Source organism: Scyliorhinus torazame, chromosome 2 (assembly GCF_047496885.1).
Source record: "Scyliorhinus torazame isolate Kashiwa2021f chromosome 2, sScyTor2.1, whole genome shotgun sequence".
NCBI lineage: Eukaryota > Metazoa > Chordata > Chondrichthyes > Carcharhiniformes > Scyliorhinidae > Scyliorhinus > Scyliorhinus torazame.
The window spans coordinates 322,245,264-322,260,689 of NC_092708.1; the positions used below are offsets into that span (position 1 = coordinate 322,245,264).

The following is a 15,426-nucleotide window of genomic DNA, read 5'->3' on the forward strand; positions in this document are numbered from 1 at the left end:
GAGTCAGTCCTTCCCAAAGAGCAATATTAAACAAGGGGCACAGATAAGACAAAGCAAGAAGATCCACTCAAGATGGCCTCCAAGCCAAGTCAGGTGACTCGGCAGAGAGACCAGCAGACACCATCAGCAAAGTAAAACTATAACCCACCCCACCTCCCAACCCAAAAAAATACCATTGCAGTTGAGCATGACCACACCCTAAAGCAAATGAAACGGTGGCAAACAATAATCTACAAATAACAAAACACAAAACGTAACTAAACACAAACTCCAAGCTAATTTTTAAAACTCTTGTTATGAGCTGCAGAGGACACTTTAATACCACTCCAGTTAACTAACACACCTTGTTAGCAGGGAGACTCCCAAATGGAAAGTAAAAACATATTTATCTTAGAGAACCACACTGGTGACTAGCCACAGCAATTGATAAAAATAGGTTAATGTAAGGAACAAACAGCAGAATTCCTCACAAGGACAATCCTACGGAAGCTAAAGAAATTTGGCATGTCTGCATCGACTCTCACAAACTTCTACAGATATGTGATAGACAGCATCCTATCCGGCTGCATCACAGCCTGGTATGGCAACTGCTCAGTCCAAGATCGCAAGAAACTGCAGAGTGTGGTGAACTCAGCCCAACACATCACACAAGCTTGCCACCCCCACATTGATTCTGTATACACCTCCTGCTGCCTCAGGAAGGCAGACAGCATTATCAGTGAACCCTCCCACCCTGGCATCGACTTCTTCCAGACCCTTTCATCAGGCAGAAGGTACAGAAGTCTGAAGACCTGCACATCCAGACATAGGACCAGCTTCTTCCCCACAGCTACAAGACTCCTCAACGACTCCCTCTCGGACTGATCTGTGCCCCGTAAGAACACCATTCACGACGCCATACGCTGCTCTTGCTCATGTGTTTGCTTTGTTTGGCCCCATGTTCCGCACTGTAACCATCACTGTTTGTCGATGTACCATTTGTCAATGTTCTCTGTTGATTATTCTTTTTGTCTACTATGTACGTACTGTGTACATTCCCTCGGCCGCAGAAAAATACTTTTCACTGTACTTCGGTACATGTGACAATAACTCAAATCAATCAATCAATCAATGTACACCCAAGCAAATAGACATGAAACGAAATGAAAAGTACGCATACAATGAGCCACAGAACAGTTTAAACAATGCACAAATTGTTCTTCTGGACAAAGAATCAGCATTTCCCAGCGAGTCAAAAAAAAAAGTCTTGTTGCCTTGGAATGTTACACGAAGGCGAGCTGGATAAATCATTACAAACTCAAGACTCCACTCTTATACAGGGTGGATTTCACTCCATTAAAAGCAGTTCTTTTCTTGACTAGGTCACCACTCCCTGGTACAATCTGACACAGTGGCCTCCCCAGATAAAATGTTGGTGCTCTCTTGCCCATTAAAGTACCAAGTCCTCTTTAAAACTGTGGAATCTGGCGATCATTACAGAAGGAGGATCTCCAGAGCGAGGCTTAGGTCGAAGTGAACAGTGGGCCCTGTCTATTTCTGGGGGAGATGGAAGTACAACCTCACCCGCCATCTTGTGGAACAGGTCTGAGAAATACTGAGTAGGTGTGCGGCCTTCAATCCCCTCTGGTAAGCCCATAATATGGGGTCTTCTAGAACTGTTCTCCAGGTCATTCAGCTGAGCTTTAAATGTTCTGTTATCTTCAATCACAGAAGGAAGGTCGGTCTCCAAGAAATTGATCCCATCACCATGGTCAGATATTGCAGTCTCCATTCCCTTGATTGTGGCTCCATGCGCTTAGACGGTCTTGCTGGTGGTTTCAAAAGCAAAATGAATGGGAGCCAAGGCCTCCTCAATTGATCTTTTAAGATCCGCAGACAAGCTTTGTTGATACGACTTTGAGCTCGACCATCAAAGTTTGTGTGCATGCTTTAGCCGTTAGTGGGGTGGTTGAAGAAGAAACTGCCTCCGCCATGATTCAAGGGAGGCTTCAGAGTCTGTTGTCGAGATTCAGGCCAATTCTTTTCTGCCTTTGCCTTTCAGGTGAGGGAACTCTACCAAGTCAATTTCCAAGATTTGTCCGAGAAGTTGAAGACCCATGGCACCGGGAAAAAGGGTAAAAGGTCAGGTTTTCAGCGGGAGCCACCTCACGCACATCGCGCCACCAAATAATGATTTTTAATCCACCAGCTGGAAACGCAAATTTAAAAAAGACTTTTTTTTTTTAAAAGACAGATGAAAGTGACTTGAAAGTGACTTGCCAAGATGGCTACCCAATTTACATTACTGCACATTCCACATTCTAACCTCATTGAGATGGAGATGACATGTCTATAAAAACCCAAAGACATGACCTCAGAGGAATGTGAATGAACCATATTTCCTATTCCATTGGCACAATGTCCAGATACTCAACAAGGCAGAGACAAACCATCAAGGGGCGGCACTGTGGTTAGCATTGCTGCCTCACGGCACCGAGGATCCAGTTTCAATCCTGGCCCTGGGTCACTGTCCGTGTGGAGTTTGCACATTCTCCCAGTGTCTGCGTGGGTCTTACCCCCACAACCCAAAGATGTGCAGGTAGGTGGATTGGCCATGCTAAATTGCCCCTTAATTGGGGAAAAATATTGGGCACCTTAAATTTAAAAAAAAAGAGACAAACCATCAAGCTTAATCTCTTGGAAAATGGTACCCTGGCTAAGAGGGGGAATTCCCAGACCTGACCTAATGAAGTTACAATTGGAATACACAATGTTTGAATAACTGGTCAGAGAGGGTGGTCACATGACATGCCAATCTTGTGTATGTTTTCAGCCCATGTTTTCTCAACAGAATTGAAGACAAGCAGCTGCAAAGCTAAGAGAGATCCTTCCTTCCATTCTCTCTTCCCCCAACTTGCAAGCATTTGGTCCCTTTCTGATATTGTTTGACTCTCTCTCCTTATGCATTTGACAGAGATTAGAAAGAAAGAATTCAACTCCACAGCACGATAGCACAGTGGGTAGCACTGTTTCTTCACAGCTCCAGGGTCTCAGGTTTGATTCCCGCTTGGGTCACCGTCTGTGTAGAATCTGCACATTCTCCCTGTGCCTGCGTGGGTTTCCTATGGGTGCTCCGGTTTCCTCCCACAAGTCCCGAAAAACGTGCTGTTAGGTGAATTGGATATTCTGAATTCTCCCTCTGTGTACCCGAACAGGAGCCGGAATGTGGCGACTCGGGGCTTTTCACAGTAACTTCATTGTAGTGTTAATGTAAGCCTACTTGTGACAATAAAGATTATTATTAACTGGATCTCGAGCAGTTTTAAATGGTCTCAATGTTGAAAGCAGACTTGCTTGGGTGACCCAATCCAGTCTGAGGATAGCCAAGTCACCCAACTACAGGCTGTGAGTTCCTATTAGCTTTTAGGGACTATAATTTGGACAACCATCCCCACTTATGTGTGTGGGGGTAAGTGTAGATCATTTTAAGTATAATAAAGCTCATCTTTTCCATTGTTAAAGCTCTAGGAAATTTATCCTACTGATTATTTTGTGATAATAGTGTGTAAACAGTTAAGTACTTACTGAATTGGCAAGTATGTCGTTTTCAAATTAAATACCTTTTGCAGTCACATGTGGGGGGGGGGGGGGGGGCAAAGAGGGGAGTCATTCAACCTCTCCTCAATTGGTCAAAACTACATGTTGAATTTGTAATGGTAGTCAGGTGGATGCTTTTCTTAACCAACTTTATAAAACTGAAGGCTTAAAATATATATTTTTTAAATTGTGCTTGAAGCTCCTATTTAAAACTAAAATCTGACATTTCTACCTTCTCTCAGTCAAGGCTGTAGCAAGATACAATTATTTACAGTTAAAGATTGGCTCGAGTAGGAAAAATTAGGGAAAGAAAAAGCTACACATCACTATCTACTGAAAAGTGTGAAGGTTTGAACAAATCCGGGCTCAAATTTAGAGAATTATTAATTGATCAAATTACCTCGGTTTCATTGGAACCATATCTCAGGATACGTTGCTGTCTGCAGGTGAGACAGTCAGTCAAAAGAGAAAAACAATTAACAGGCATTTAACCCAACACTTCTTTTGAACACTCATTAATGTACTTACAATGTCATAAATGTCCTGGTCTTCCTCTTCTGCTAATGTCAACAATGCTATTAGTGGATATCGTGTTCGAGGGAGATTCCCAAAATCTTTAATTGTTAAATATTTAGGCAGCTGGATGAATTTTTCACCATCATTTTGTTTCTCAATACTAGTGCAATATGTTAAAGAAAATAATTCCGAAAATGTACTGCCGGTTCTGAAATTGTAATGTTACAAAACAAATTCTTACGTCATTGTCTTCTCCATAGTTTTTTTCGAAATCAAACAATTTGTTGCGATACCTTTTCCTCAAGCTTGAAGACTAGGGAATTTGAGTCACAAAGTACTATATAGCTCATAAACTAACACTAATTCCTTAACTGCATGAATTACTTCATAGCTACATAACATTCTGCCTTGGTGTTGTATTCCATCCAAAATGTGAAACTCACAACGTCAGCCAAGAAAGTTATGCCTCGATTATTTCATTGAAAGCAAGTGTGCATTGGTCGCTTGGAATTTACAAACATGTAAAATCATTAGGTTCCATGTACAATATTTGGGATTCTCATAATCCAGTTTCCCAGCGTTGTGAAAGCATGACAGCAGAGAACAACTGTTGTTGGAGTTTGTTGAGCAAGGTTGGTGGCATATTACAAGCTTGAAAATAAACTTTTTAATCAAAGTAATTTTAAATCAAATTGGCTATTACAAGTTAGTAAATACCTTTTATTTCTTTTGACTTCCTAAATTGTAATAGCACATGCAGACTTTTCTAACTTACCTATTTTTGTGCTAAGTTTAGATCAATAAATTTATATCCCGTTCCCTGATAACTCCGTACTCCGTGATCAATGACCTACATGGGCTCCTGATCAATCAATATCTTGATTTTAACATTCTCATCTTGGTTTTCAAATCCCTCCATGGCCCCACCCTGTCACTATCCACGTAACCATCTCCAGCCCCACAAACATCAGAGATGAATGCCTGCCTCTTATTCTGGCCTCTTCTACATCCTGACTTTAATAGCACAACAGGTGAATGCACCTTCAGTTGCCTTGAGCCCAAGCTCTGGAACACCTGTCCTATACCACACTCCCCCTTATTTTCCTCCTTTAAGATACTCCTTAAAATCTACCTCTTTGACCAAGCTTCTGGTTATCTGACCAAATATCTCTTGTGGCTTGGTATCATGCTTTGTTTCATAATGCTCCTTCCAGTGAAGCACCTTGGAACATTCTATTGTATTACGTTGTTGCTGTTTCTGCATGCCATCTGAAATTAATGTCATTCACAATTCTGACAGTTACACAACAGACTCAGTGACCTGTTCATCAGAAATGAAAAAAAGGATACAGAAATGTCTCTTGATGGAGATATTCTCTATCTATTGCTTCTTCTAGTTTCTGTGGCACCTTTATTCTGAAGCAGTAAACATGTTTTTGTAATCCTTCGTGAAATTTATGAACACTGCATCCCCAGTAAATAGTCAAAATACATTTCTCTATGCAATGAGATTTGAGGCTTATTCCACCTGCAAAGGCAATGCAGAATTAGTTTTCAAAGATAGCAAATTAAATCTAAAGTATTTCCATTACATAGACAAGCTCATTGAGAAGCACACTGAAATTAATTTTTGAAGACTTATATAAAAGTTAGTACTTTCCAAAAAATCTGATTTGATTTTGTAATCGATATGGTGGACCTTGTTCCTATCTCACATATGACTGAAGCTGAAAAAGTTTGTTATTCTTGGACATATTCTAACACTATTATCTCCAGTGCGTTGCAGTCAGTGGATATGATAATGATGACCATAAGCAATTGCACTTTCAATTTCTTTTTAATATAAAAGAATTGAGAAAATGCATCGCGAGACCTCCCATTGTTAAAAACGTACAAGAATAATAGAATTAAGTGCCTGGAGAGCTGACAGTTTCTCAGTAAGATTGAAAAGAAAAATGTGAGGCAAGTATTCAAGTTGGAAAATGGGATGGTCATTTTTCAAAAATGCCCAAACTTTAACACACAGAACATAAGCAGAAAACATGCATGGCAGCCATAACCAGATGGTAAAGTACAAAATAGTGGAGAAGTCAGGAAGATAGTACAATGCAAGGAAACCCTGAGATGGAGAAAAATAAGATACTTAGGTTGACACTGGAGAGAGAAATAAGGGATGAAGAGAAGCCTCAACATTAACCAAAATAAAGAAAGGCATTGCAAAGTTCTGAAGACAATATTATGTTAATTAAATTGTTTTTCTGTTTTAATTATCTGTTGTATATTTAAAATATAGATGTGATTTGTTCATTAAATAAATTTACAACAAAGTTTTGTATGTGTCGATCAGAAGTAACAAAAAGGTTAATTCACAAAGTGATGTAAAAAAAAAATTCAAATCATTCTTTTAAAAACACATAGTCCTGAAAATGTTAGCCATGGTGTGGAGATGCCGGCGTTGGACTGGGGTGAGCACAGTAAGAAGTCTTACAACACCAGGTTAAAGTCCAACAGGTTTGTTTCGATGTCACTAGCTTTCGGAGCGCTGCTCCTTCCTCAGTGAATGAAGAGGTCTGTTCCAGAAACACATATATAGACAAATTCAAAGATGCCAGACAATGCTTGGAATGCGAGCATTAGCAGGTGATTAAATCTTTACAGATCCAGAGATGGGGTAACCCCAGGTTAAAGAGGTGTGAATTGTGTCAAGCCAGGACAGTTGGTAGGATTTCGCAGGCCAGATGGTGGGGGATGAATGTAATGCGACATGAATCCCAGGTCCAGGTTGAGGCCGCACTCTTGTGTGCGGAATACAGGGAAATCTATTGTCAACTTGTCAGACTACACCCTTCAACCAGACAAAATCGAAGTCCTCAGCAGAGGGCTCAATTTCTGCACCACCACAAAAATGGACCCCATCAGTCTCGCTGCAGACACGGAGGAATTTATCAGGCGAATGAGGCTGCGAGAATTCTTCCACAGACCCCAAGAGGCCAACAGCGAACCCAAGCAGACTACCAATGAACCGGAACAGCAGACTGAGAGATCTGCGGTGCGGCAACCAAAGAGGAAAGTGTCGAATTGGACCCCTCCGGAAGGCCGCTGCCCTAGACTCGACATGTATGCTCAAGCCGTCAGGAGTCGCGTCAATGCCAGATTCATCAGTCGCATTCACAAGACAGCTCCGAACGTCACCCAAGCACAACGCAATGCCATCCGCGCTCTCAAGACCAACCGCAGCATCGTCATCAAACCAGCAGACAAAGGAGGGGCCACTGTCATACTGAACAGAACGGACTACCGCAAAGAAGTATACCGACAACTGAACAACCAAGAACACTACAGACAGTTACCCGCAGATCCGACCAAGGAACACATCCGCCAACTTAACAGACTGATCAAGACCTTGGATCCAGATCTTCAGCGCACCCTATGTGCTCTCATCCCACGTACTCCCCGCATTGGAGATCGCTACTGCCTCCCAAAAATACACAAGGCCAACACACCAGGCCGTCCTATCGTTTCAGGCAATGGGACCCTGTGTGAGAACGTCTCTGGCTACATCGAGGGCATCTTGAAACCCATCGTACAAGGTACACCCAGCTTCTGTCGTGACACGACGGACTTCCTACAGAAACTCAGCACCCATGGACCAGTTGAACCAGGAACATTCCTCGTCACAATGGACATCTCGGCACTCTATACCAGCAAACCCATGATGACGGCATTGCTGCAACAGCCTCAGTACTCAACACCGACAACTGCCAATCTTCAGACGCAATTCTGCAACTCATCCACTTCATTCTGGATCACACCGTCTTCACCTTCGACAACAAGTTCTTCATCCAGACGCACGGAACAGCCATGGGGACCAGATTCACACCCCAATATGCCAACATCTTCATGCACGAGTTTGAACAAGACCTACTCACTGCACAGGACCTTCAACCAACATTATACACCAGATATATCGATGACATTTTTTTCCTTTGGACCCACGGCGAAGAATCACTGAAACGACTACACGATGACATCAATAAGTTCCATCGAACCATCAGACTCACCATGGACTACTCTCCAAAATCAGTTGCATTCTTGGACACACTCGTCTCCATCAAGGACGGTCACCTCAGCACTTCGCTTTACCGCAAACCCACGGATAACCTCACGATGCTCCACTTCTCCAGTTTCCACCCTAAACACATTAAAGAAGTCATCCCCTATGGACAAGCTCTCCGTATACACAGGATATGCTCAGACGAGGAGGAGCGTAACAGACATCGACAGACATTGAACGATTCCCTCGTACGAACGGGATATGGCGCTCGTCTCATCGATCGACAATTCCAACGCGCCAGAGCAAAAAACCGCACCGACCTCCTCAGAAGACAAACATGGGACACAACCGACAGAATACCCTTCGTCATCCAGTACTTTCCCGGAGCGGAGAAACTACGACATCTTCTTCACAGCCTTCAACACGTCATCGATGAAGATGAACATCTTGCCAAGGTCATCCCCACACCCCCACTACTTGCCTTCAAACAACCGCGCAACCTCAAACAAACCATTGTTTGCAGCAAACTACCCAGCCTTCAGAACAGTGACCACGACACCACACAACCCTGCCATGGCAATCTCTGCAAGACGTGCCAGATCATCGACATGGATACCACCATTATACGTGAGAACACCACCCATCAGGTACGCAGTACATACCCGTGCGACTCGGCCAATGTTGTCTACCTCATACGCTGCAGGAAAGGATGTCCCGAAGCGTGGTACGTTGGCGAGACCATGCAGACGCTGCGACAACGAATGAACGGACATCGCGCGACAATCACCAGGTAGGAATGTTCCCTTCCAGTCGGGGAACATTTCAGCAGTCAAGGGCATTCAGCCTCTGATCTCCGGGTAAGCGTTCTCCAAGGCGGCCTTCAGGACGCGCGACAACGCAGAATCGCCGAGCAGAAGCTTATAGCCAAATTCCGCAGCCTCAACCGGGACCTGGGATTCATGTCGCATTACAATCATCCCCCACCATCTGGCCTGCGAAATCCTACCAACTGTCCTGGTTTGACACAATTCACACCTCTTTAACCTGGGGTTACCCCATCTCTGGATCTGTAAAGATTTAATCACCTGCTAATGCTTGCATTCCAAGCATTGTTTGGCATCTTTGAATCTGTCTATATATATGTTTCTGGAACATACCTCTTCATTCACCCGAGGAAGGAGCAGCGCTCCGAAAACTAGTGACATCGAAACAAACCTGTTGGACTTTAAGCTGATGTTGTAAGACTTCTTACTGAAAATGTTAATAAAAGGAACAAAAAAAATATATTTCCAGGTTAAATGACTCAGGGTCTAAACATTTACTGTTAAAGTCTCATTAAAGAGTACAGAATACTGATGCATGGACCACTTCCATGTTACCTGTAAAAACAGGAGGTTCAATGCTGGCATGTAATATTTACTCTTCCAATGAGTATGTAAAAAAATGAATACGTTCTTTGACAAACTGTGAAACTTACTATTTTTAGAAGTGCAGGAACTCTGGTTGGAAAGTAATCATCTGACCAAATAACAAGTAAGCAAACGTGCAACCAAGTTACCCACACCTTCAGAAAATAGGTTGTGAACACAGAGGAACTTTTGATAGCATTTCAACCCTTTCTACAGCATCCCTCCTCCACCCCCCCCCCCCCCTCTCCTCCCCCCAATCCCCCTCCACTATATTCAGCTTTCTTTCTCTGTCAGCCCATTAAAAAAACGTGGTAAAAATCGATCTTCTCACAGGCTGACTGATAAGTGATGATTGCAATAAGTCAATGACAAACCATCTTGATCAATTCCCCACCTCAAACAACAAAAGCAAGACCTGGAATACAACAAAGTATTGATTCTGCAGTATCGCCTGTTTCCTCCTGCCCATCACTCTTACTTTTCTCTCCACTTTTCCTGAAGGGATGAGTCATGAAGAGATGCAGTTCTTTTGTTACTACCAACCCATCCATTGCATTTTAATATCTAGCAGCCATTTTAGTCATGAGTGTTGGCATGCAATTAAATCTTTGGGGATTGATCAATAATCCCAACCCTGTCCTCACCTAATATTCCTCCATTCCTGATGTTAGTTTATAACCCAGCAAGAACAAACATAGTTGCTTTATTAATTTTAAAGATGATCTTTCACAACTGTTTTGTCCTTTCATCACCTTTTAAATCATGTACGAATTGTTAACCCAACTATTCCTTGCCCAATATTGGAAGAAAAATTATATTTTTTCCCAAATAACTTTAATGTGCTTGATTTGTATTTAATATACATGGTGGGCGGGAATCTGTGATCCTGAGGCTAAGTGTTGATGCCGTCGGAAACGCCATCACGTTTCTCGATGGCATCAACATGGCCTCAGGATCAGCAATTCTGGCCCCTACAGGGGGACAGCACGGCACTGGAGCGGTTCCTGCTGCTCCAGCTGCTGATCCCGGCGTGAACTGAATGCCACGGGATCCGCGCATGCCAGTGGCACCGGCGCCAACGCGCGCATGCGCAGTGGCTCCCTTCAACGCGCCGGCCCCGACGCAACATGGTGCAGGGCTACAGGGGCCGGCGTGGAAGAAAGGAGGTCCCCAGCCAGAGAGGCCGGCCCGTCGATTGGTAGGCCCCGATCGCGGGCCAGGCCACATCGGAGGCCCCCTCCAGGGTCGGACCCCCCTCCCCTACCCACAGGCCGCCCTCGACCCTTCCACGCCGTGTTCCCGCCGGCTGAGGGCAGGTGTGGACAGCGCTGGTGTGACTCCGCTTTTTTACGACGGACGCTCGGCCTGGGGGGGCCACGTAGAGTGGCCCCCGCGCCAACCACGCTGGCCAATGGCACCAGCGGAGAATCGCGTGGTGTCGGGGCGACGTGGCGCGATTTGCGCCGGTCGCGGGGATTCTCCGGCCCGGCCCCAGGCTGAGAGAATCCCGCCCGCTATGTCCAAGATTGCACCAATGTCTATAATGATTACATTAACAAGATGGAACTTGATCTATAATGGTCAACTGCCAAGACAAAAGTCACAATTGACTTTCAATCATCAAAATCTTTTTAGCATTGGAATACAAGTGTAATAGGTGAATCTGGTTATATATCTCACAAAATTCAATAACTCTTTGTAACTGCTGCCACATAAGCTGACAAACCTAATCATACTGCTGTGATGCACAATTTCATTCTGGTTGTGGGATCAGCTTTTCGATGCTCAGCAAGATGAAAAAGAATGAATTTCTATTCCCAGCACAGTTTGATTTCTGATAATTCATCTTCTGCATAATTTTAACAATGCACTTTAATCTAGAAAAGGAAGTGGATCTTCAACTGCTCATGCATAACACTTATTTTTGTTATGTATCCTTACAGTCAGCCAAAAATGCAGTTAATGCTGAATTTAGTTTTATTCTGTGGCCTCAAGAGCACGAGGAATTTTGAAGACTTTCCAAACTCATTTCACACATTCGTCAAGCTGTGCTTGACTTAATTCAAAGCTACCATTTCGGAGGCCTTCTGAGTTTCATGCCCATACTATTAGGAGAATGTTATTAAATATAAAGCTTCAGAAACTATTCTGAAAAAATGTTGAACAACAAATTAGGCGAGATAAGTTAAATAGGAGATTTAGCTTAGTCAATCTTTATTCTTTGGCATCAAAGGTTACTACACAAAATGCAAGTTTATCAAATAGGGGGTAGCATAGAATCCATTCAGCACAGAATCTGCACCGACCCTCCGAAAAAACACTTTACCCAGACCCACTCAGCTGCCCTATCCCCGTAACCCCGTGCATTTCACCTAATCTGCACATCTTTGGACTGTGGGAGCACCCACGCAGACACAGGGAGAACTCCACACAAAGAATCACCCAAGGCTGGAATCGAACCTGGAGCCCTGGCACTGTGAGGCAGCAGTGCTAACCACTGTGCCATATATTAGCACGGATGCTGGGTTGGTCAGCCAACAGGAAGCATAAAAGTACAGAGAATAGGGTTAAATGGCTCATTTTCAGGTGGGCAGTCTATACGTAGTGGAGTGCCACAAGGATCAGGGCTAAGGCCTCAGCTATTTACAATCTATAAAATGATTTGGATGAAAGGACCAAATGTATGGTTCTGGTATGGCAGGAATGTAAGCTGTGAAGAGGGCATAAGGTGTCTACAAAGGGATATGGACCTGTTTAGCGAGTGGACAAAGAATTGGCAGATGGAGTATAATATTGGAAAAATGTGATCTCATCCATTTTGTTTTTTGTAATTTTTTCCAATTAACGGGCAACTTAGCGTTGCCAATCCATCTACCCTGCACATCTTTGGGTTGTGGGGGTGAAACACACGCAGACACGGGGAGAACATGCAAACACCACATGGACAGTGACCCAAGGCTGGGATCGATTGCTAATCACTCTGCCACCTGGCTACCCTGAACTTGTCCATTTTGGCAGGAAGAGGAAAATAGTTTGAATAGAGCAAGATTGCAAAGCTCGGTGAGAGAGATCTGGGTGTCTCATATACCTGGTGATTCATGTACCAGGGCACATGAATTGGGAAAGGTTAGTATCTAGATACAGGAAGTGATCAGGAAGGTAAATGGAATGTTGTTGTTTATTGCCAAGATGGAATATATAAGAAGGTTTTGCCACAGTCATACAAGAAGCATGGTAGCACAGTGGGTAGCACTGTTGCTTCACAGCTCCAGGGTGCCAAGTTTGATTCCCGCTTGGGTCACTGTCTGTGTGCAGTCTGCACGTTATCCCTGTGTCTGTGTGGGTTTCCTCCGGGTGCTCAGGTTTCCTCCCACAGGTCCCAAAAGACGTGCTGTTTGGTGAATTGGACATTCTGAACATATATTAACACATACAGGAGATCACTACAGCCATCTCTCTCAATTTGCTATCTTTTCTTTTGCTCCCTCTGTCATACATATACTCTCAGCCCTCTCAAAATACTTCTGCCTCACTATCAATGATTTGGAGGGAGAAGGTTTCTTGGTGGTGGTTCGTCTTACTTTCTTAACTTCATTACTTTCAATCAGGCCAGGCTTTGACTGTCCGCCTCCTATTGCTTTTAACCACACGTCTAGGTCTGATTTTTCTGCTTCCATGTGACCACAAACACTGCAAACAATGCAATTTTGTCAAATACTCGCGTAGGAAAATATTAATCATTACAAAAGTTATAAAATGTAAATGTTGGAAGTTTACAGACTATCCATGGAATTGGTGTACATAAATGCAAACATATAAATTGTTTATTGATAAATCGGTCACCTGTACCAAGGTACAGTGAAAAGTATTATTCTGCGCACATACCTGACAGACCCCTCCATACATAATACACAATTACAACATATAAAAAATGATATAAAAAATGATTAGAACTGTAAAAAAGGAAAAATGCATAAAAAGATTAATTTAATATAATTTAGAGCAAGAATAGGCTATTTGGCCCCTTTAGTCTCTTCTTTCATTTGATAAGATTATGGCTGATCTGATTGTGGCCTCAATTCCACTTTCCCATGTCCATCTAACACGGCCTTAAAATATTCAAGGACCTTGCCTTCACTGCTGTTTGAGGAAGAGAATTTCACAGACCAACAACCCTCTGAAAGAAAAATATAATCCTACCCTTTAGCACTAGGGGTTTAAAAGTAATCTCCACAACAGGGTCTCTACTTCCTCCCTGTCAATTCCCCTCAGGACATTGTGTGTTTCAATAAGATAACCGCTCATTCTTTTAAACAGGTACAACTTTTCCAAATAAGACAACCCTTTCTTCCCAAGAATCAATCAAGAGACCCTTCTCTGATCTGCTTCAATGCTATTGTATAATTTCTCAAATAAGACCAAACTGTACACTGTACTCCAGATGTTGTCTCACCAATTTTATTTTTAAATAATCTTTATTGTCACAAGTAGGCTTACATTAACACTGCAATGAAGTTGCTGTGAAAATCCCCTAGTCGCCACTTTTCTGGCGCCTGTTTGGGTACACAGAGGGAGAATTCAGAATGATCACATTACCTAACAGCACGTTTTTCGGGACATGTGGAAGGAACCCGGACCATGGGAAAATCTGGCGCAGACATATTTAAATGAGCCTAATGGCTCACTTAAATATGTTAATCTGAATCTCACCCAGTGAGAAAGAGATCCAGATCACGATGCCTCGCAAGATTTTGTTGAATTTCGTGTGGTGTTTCGAGCGTCGCAAATCTCCCGAGAGGCCTCTCGCAAGATTGAACGGCCTCGTCGCATCACCAGGTCGGGCACGACAAGGCTGTTAAATCGCGCCACTGAATCTGATCCACTTTTACAGGTCCAAAACTGACTTCCAAACGAAGGTAGCATGTGAGAAATAATATTCAGTAGAAAGCCTCAGATCAATTCGGTTTTACGGCAGATGCATTACAACACATGGACGGTGCATCGCCATGCCAAAAATAATCCAAGTAGCCCGTCAATTTGGACCAGAAATTGCTGTAATTTCACATGTCATGGTGAACAATGTTAACTAGATCAGCAATGTGTAGAAGACGGCGTGCCAAAGAAGATGGGACATACGTTCCCAAACCGCAAACCATGGCTTAATTGGGAGATTGACTCCCTACTGAAGGCCAGGTCTGAAGCGTTCACGGCAGGCAACTCTGACCTATGCAAGAAATCCAGGTACAACCTCTGCAAAGCAATCAGGAATGCCAATAAACAATAACAGACCAAGCTAGAGTCACAGACTAACGTTACGGACTCTCATCGGTTGTGGCAAGGCTTAAACAACATAATGGGCTACAAAACGAAGCCGAGTAGAATCTCTGGCAGCAGCGCACCCCTCCCTGATGAACTCAATGCATTCTGTGCTCGATGCGAGCAGGAAACCATCAGACCGCTGTCAATTGCTCCAGCAGTCTCAGAAACACCCATACCCACCATCACAGCTTCCGAAGTCAGATCGGCCTTCTATAAAGTGAACCCTCGGAAAGTGACTGGTCCTGAGGGGTTCACTGGTCGTGCACTCGGATCCTGTGCGGACCAGCTTGCAGATTGGTTTGCGGACATCTTCTACCTCTCCCTACTCCGTTCCGAGGTCCCCATCTACTCCAAGAAGATCACATCATACCAGTGCAAAAGAAGAACCAGGCAACGTGCCTCAACAACTATCGTCCGGTGGCTTTGACATCGATCATTATGAAGTGCTTCGAGAGGTTGGTCATGAGGCACATCAACTCCATACTCCCAGAATGCCTAGATCCACTATAATTCGCATACGGCCACAACTGGTCCACAGCAGAAGCCATCTCC

At 43.6% G+C, this 15,426-nt stretch overlaps 1 protein-coding gene across 1 annotated transcript in view; it reads right to left on the reverse strand.

Annotated features, from left to right (window-relative positions):
- cgrrf1 (cell growth regulator with ring finger domain 1) overlaps positions 1 to 15,426 on the reverse strand; it is a 43,549-nt gene that overhangs the window by 24,002 nt on the left and 4,121 nt on the right. Inside the window, exons 3-4 of the mRNA XM_072489711.1 lie at positions 5,443 to 5,620; positions 4,105 to 4,252 (exon numbers count right to left, since the gene is read on the reverse strand). Coding sequence (XP_072345812.1) covers positions 4,105 to 4,252; positions 5,443 to 5,620 — 326 coding nt within the window. The remainder of the gene's footprint in view (positions 1 to 4,104; positions 4,253 to 5,442; positions 5,621 to 15,426) is intronic.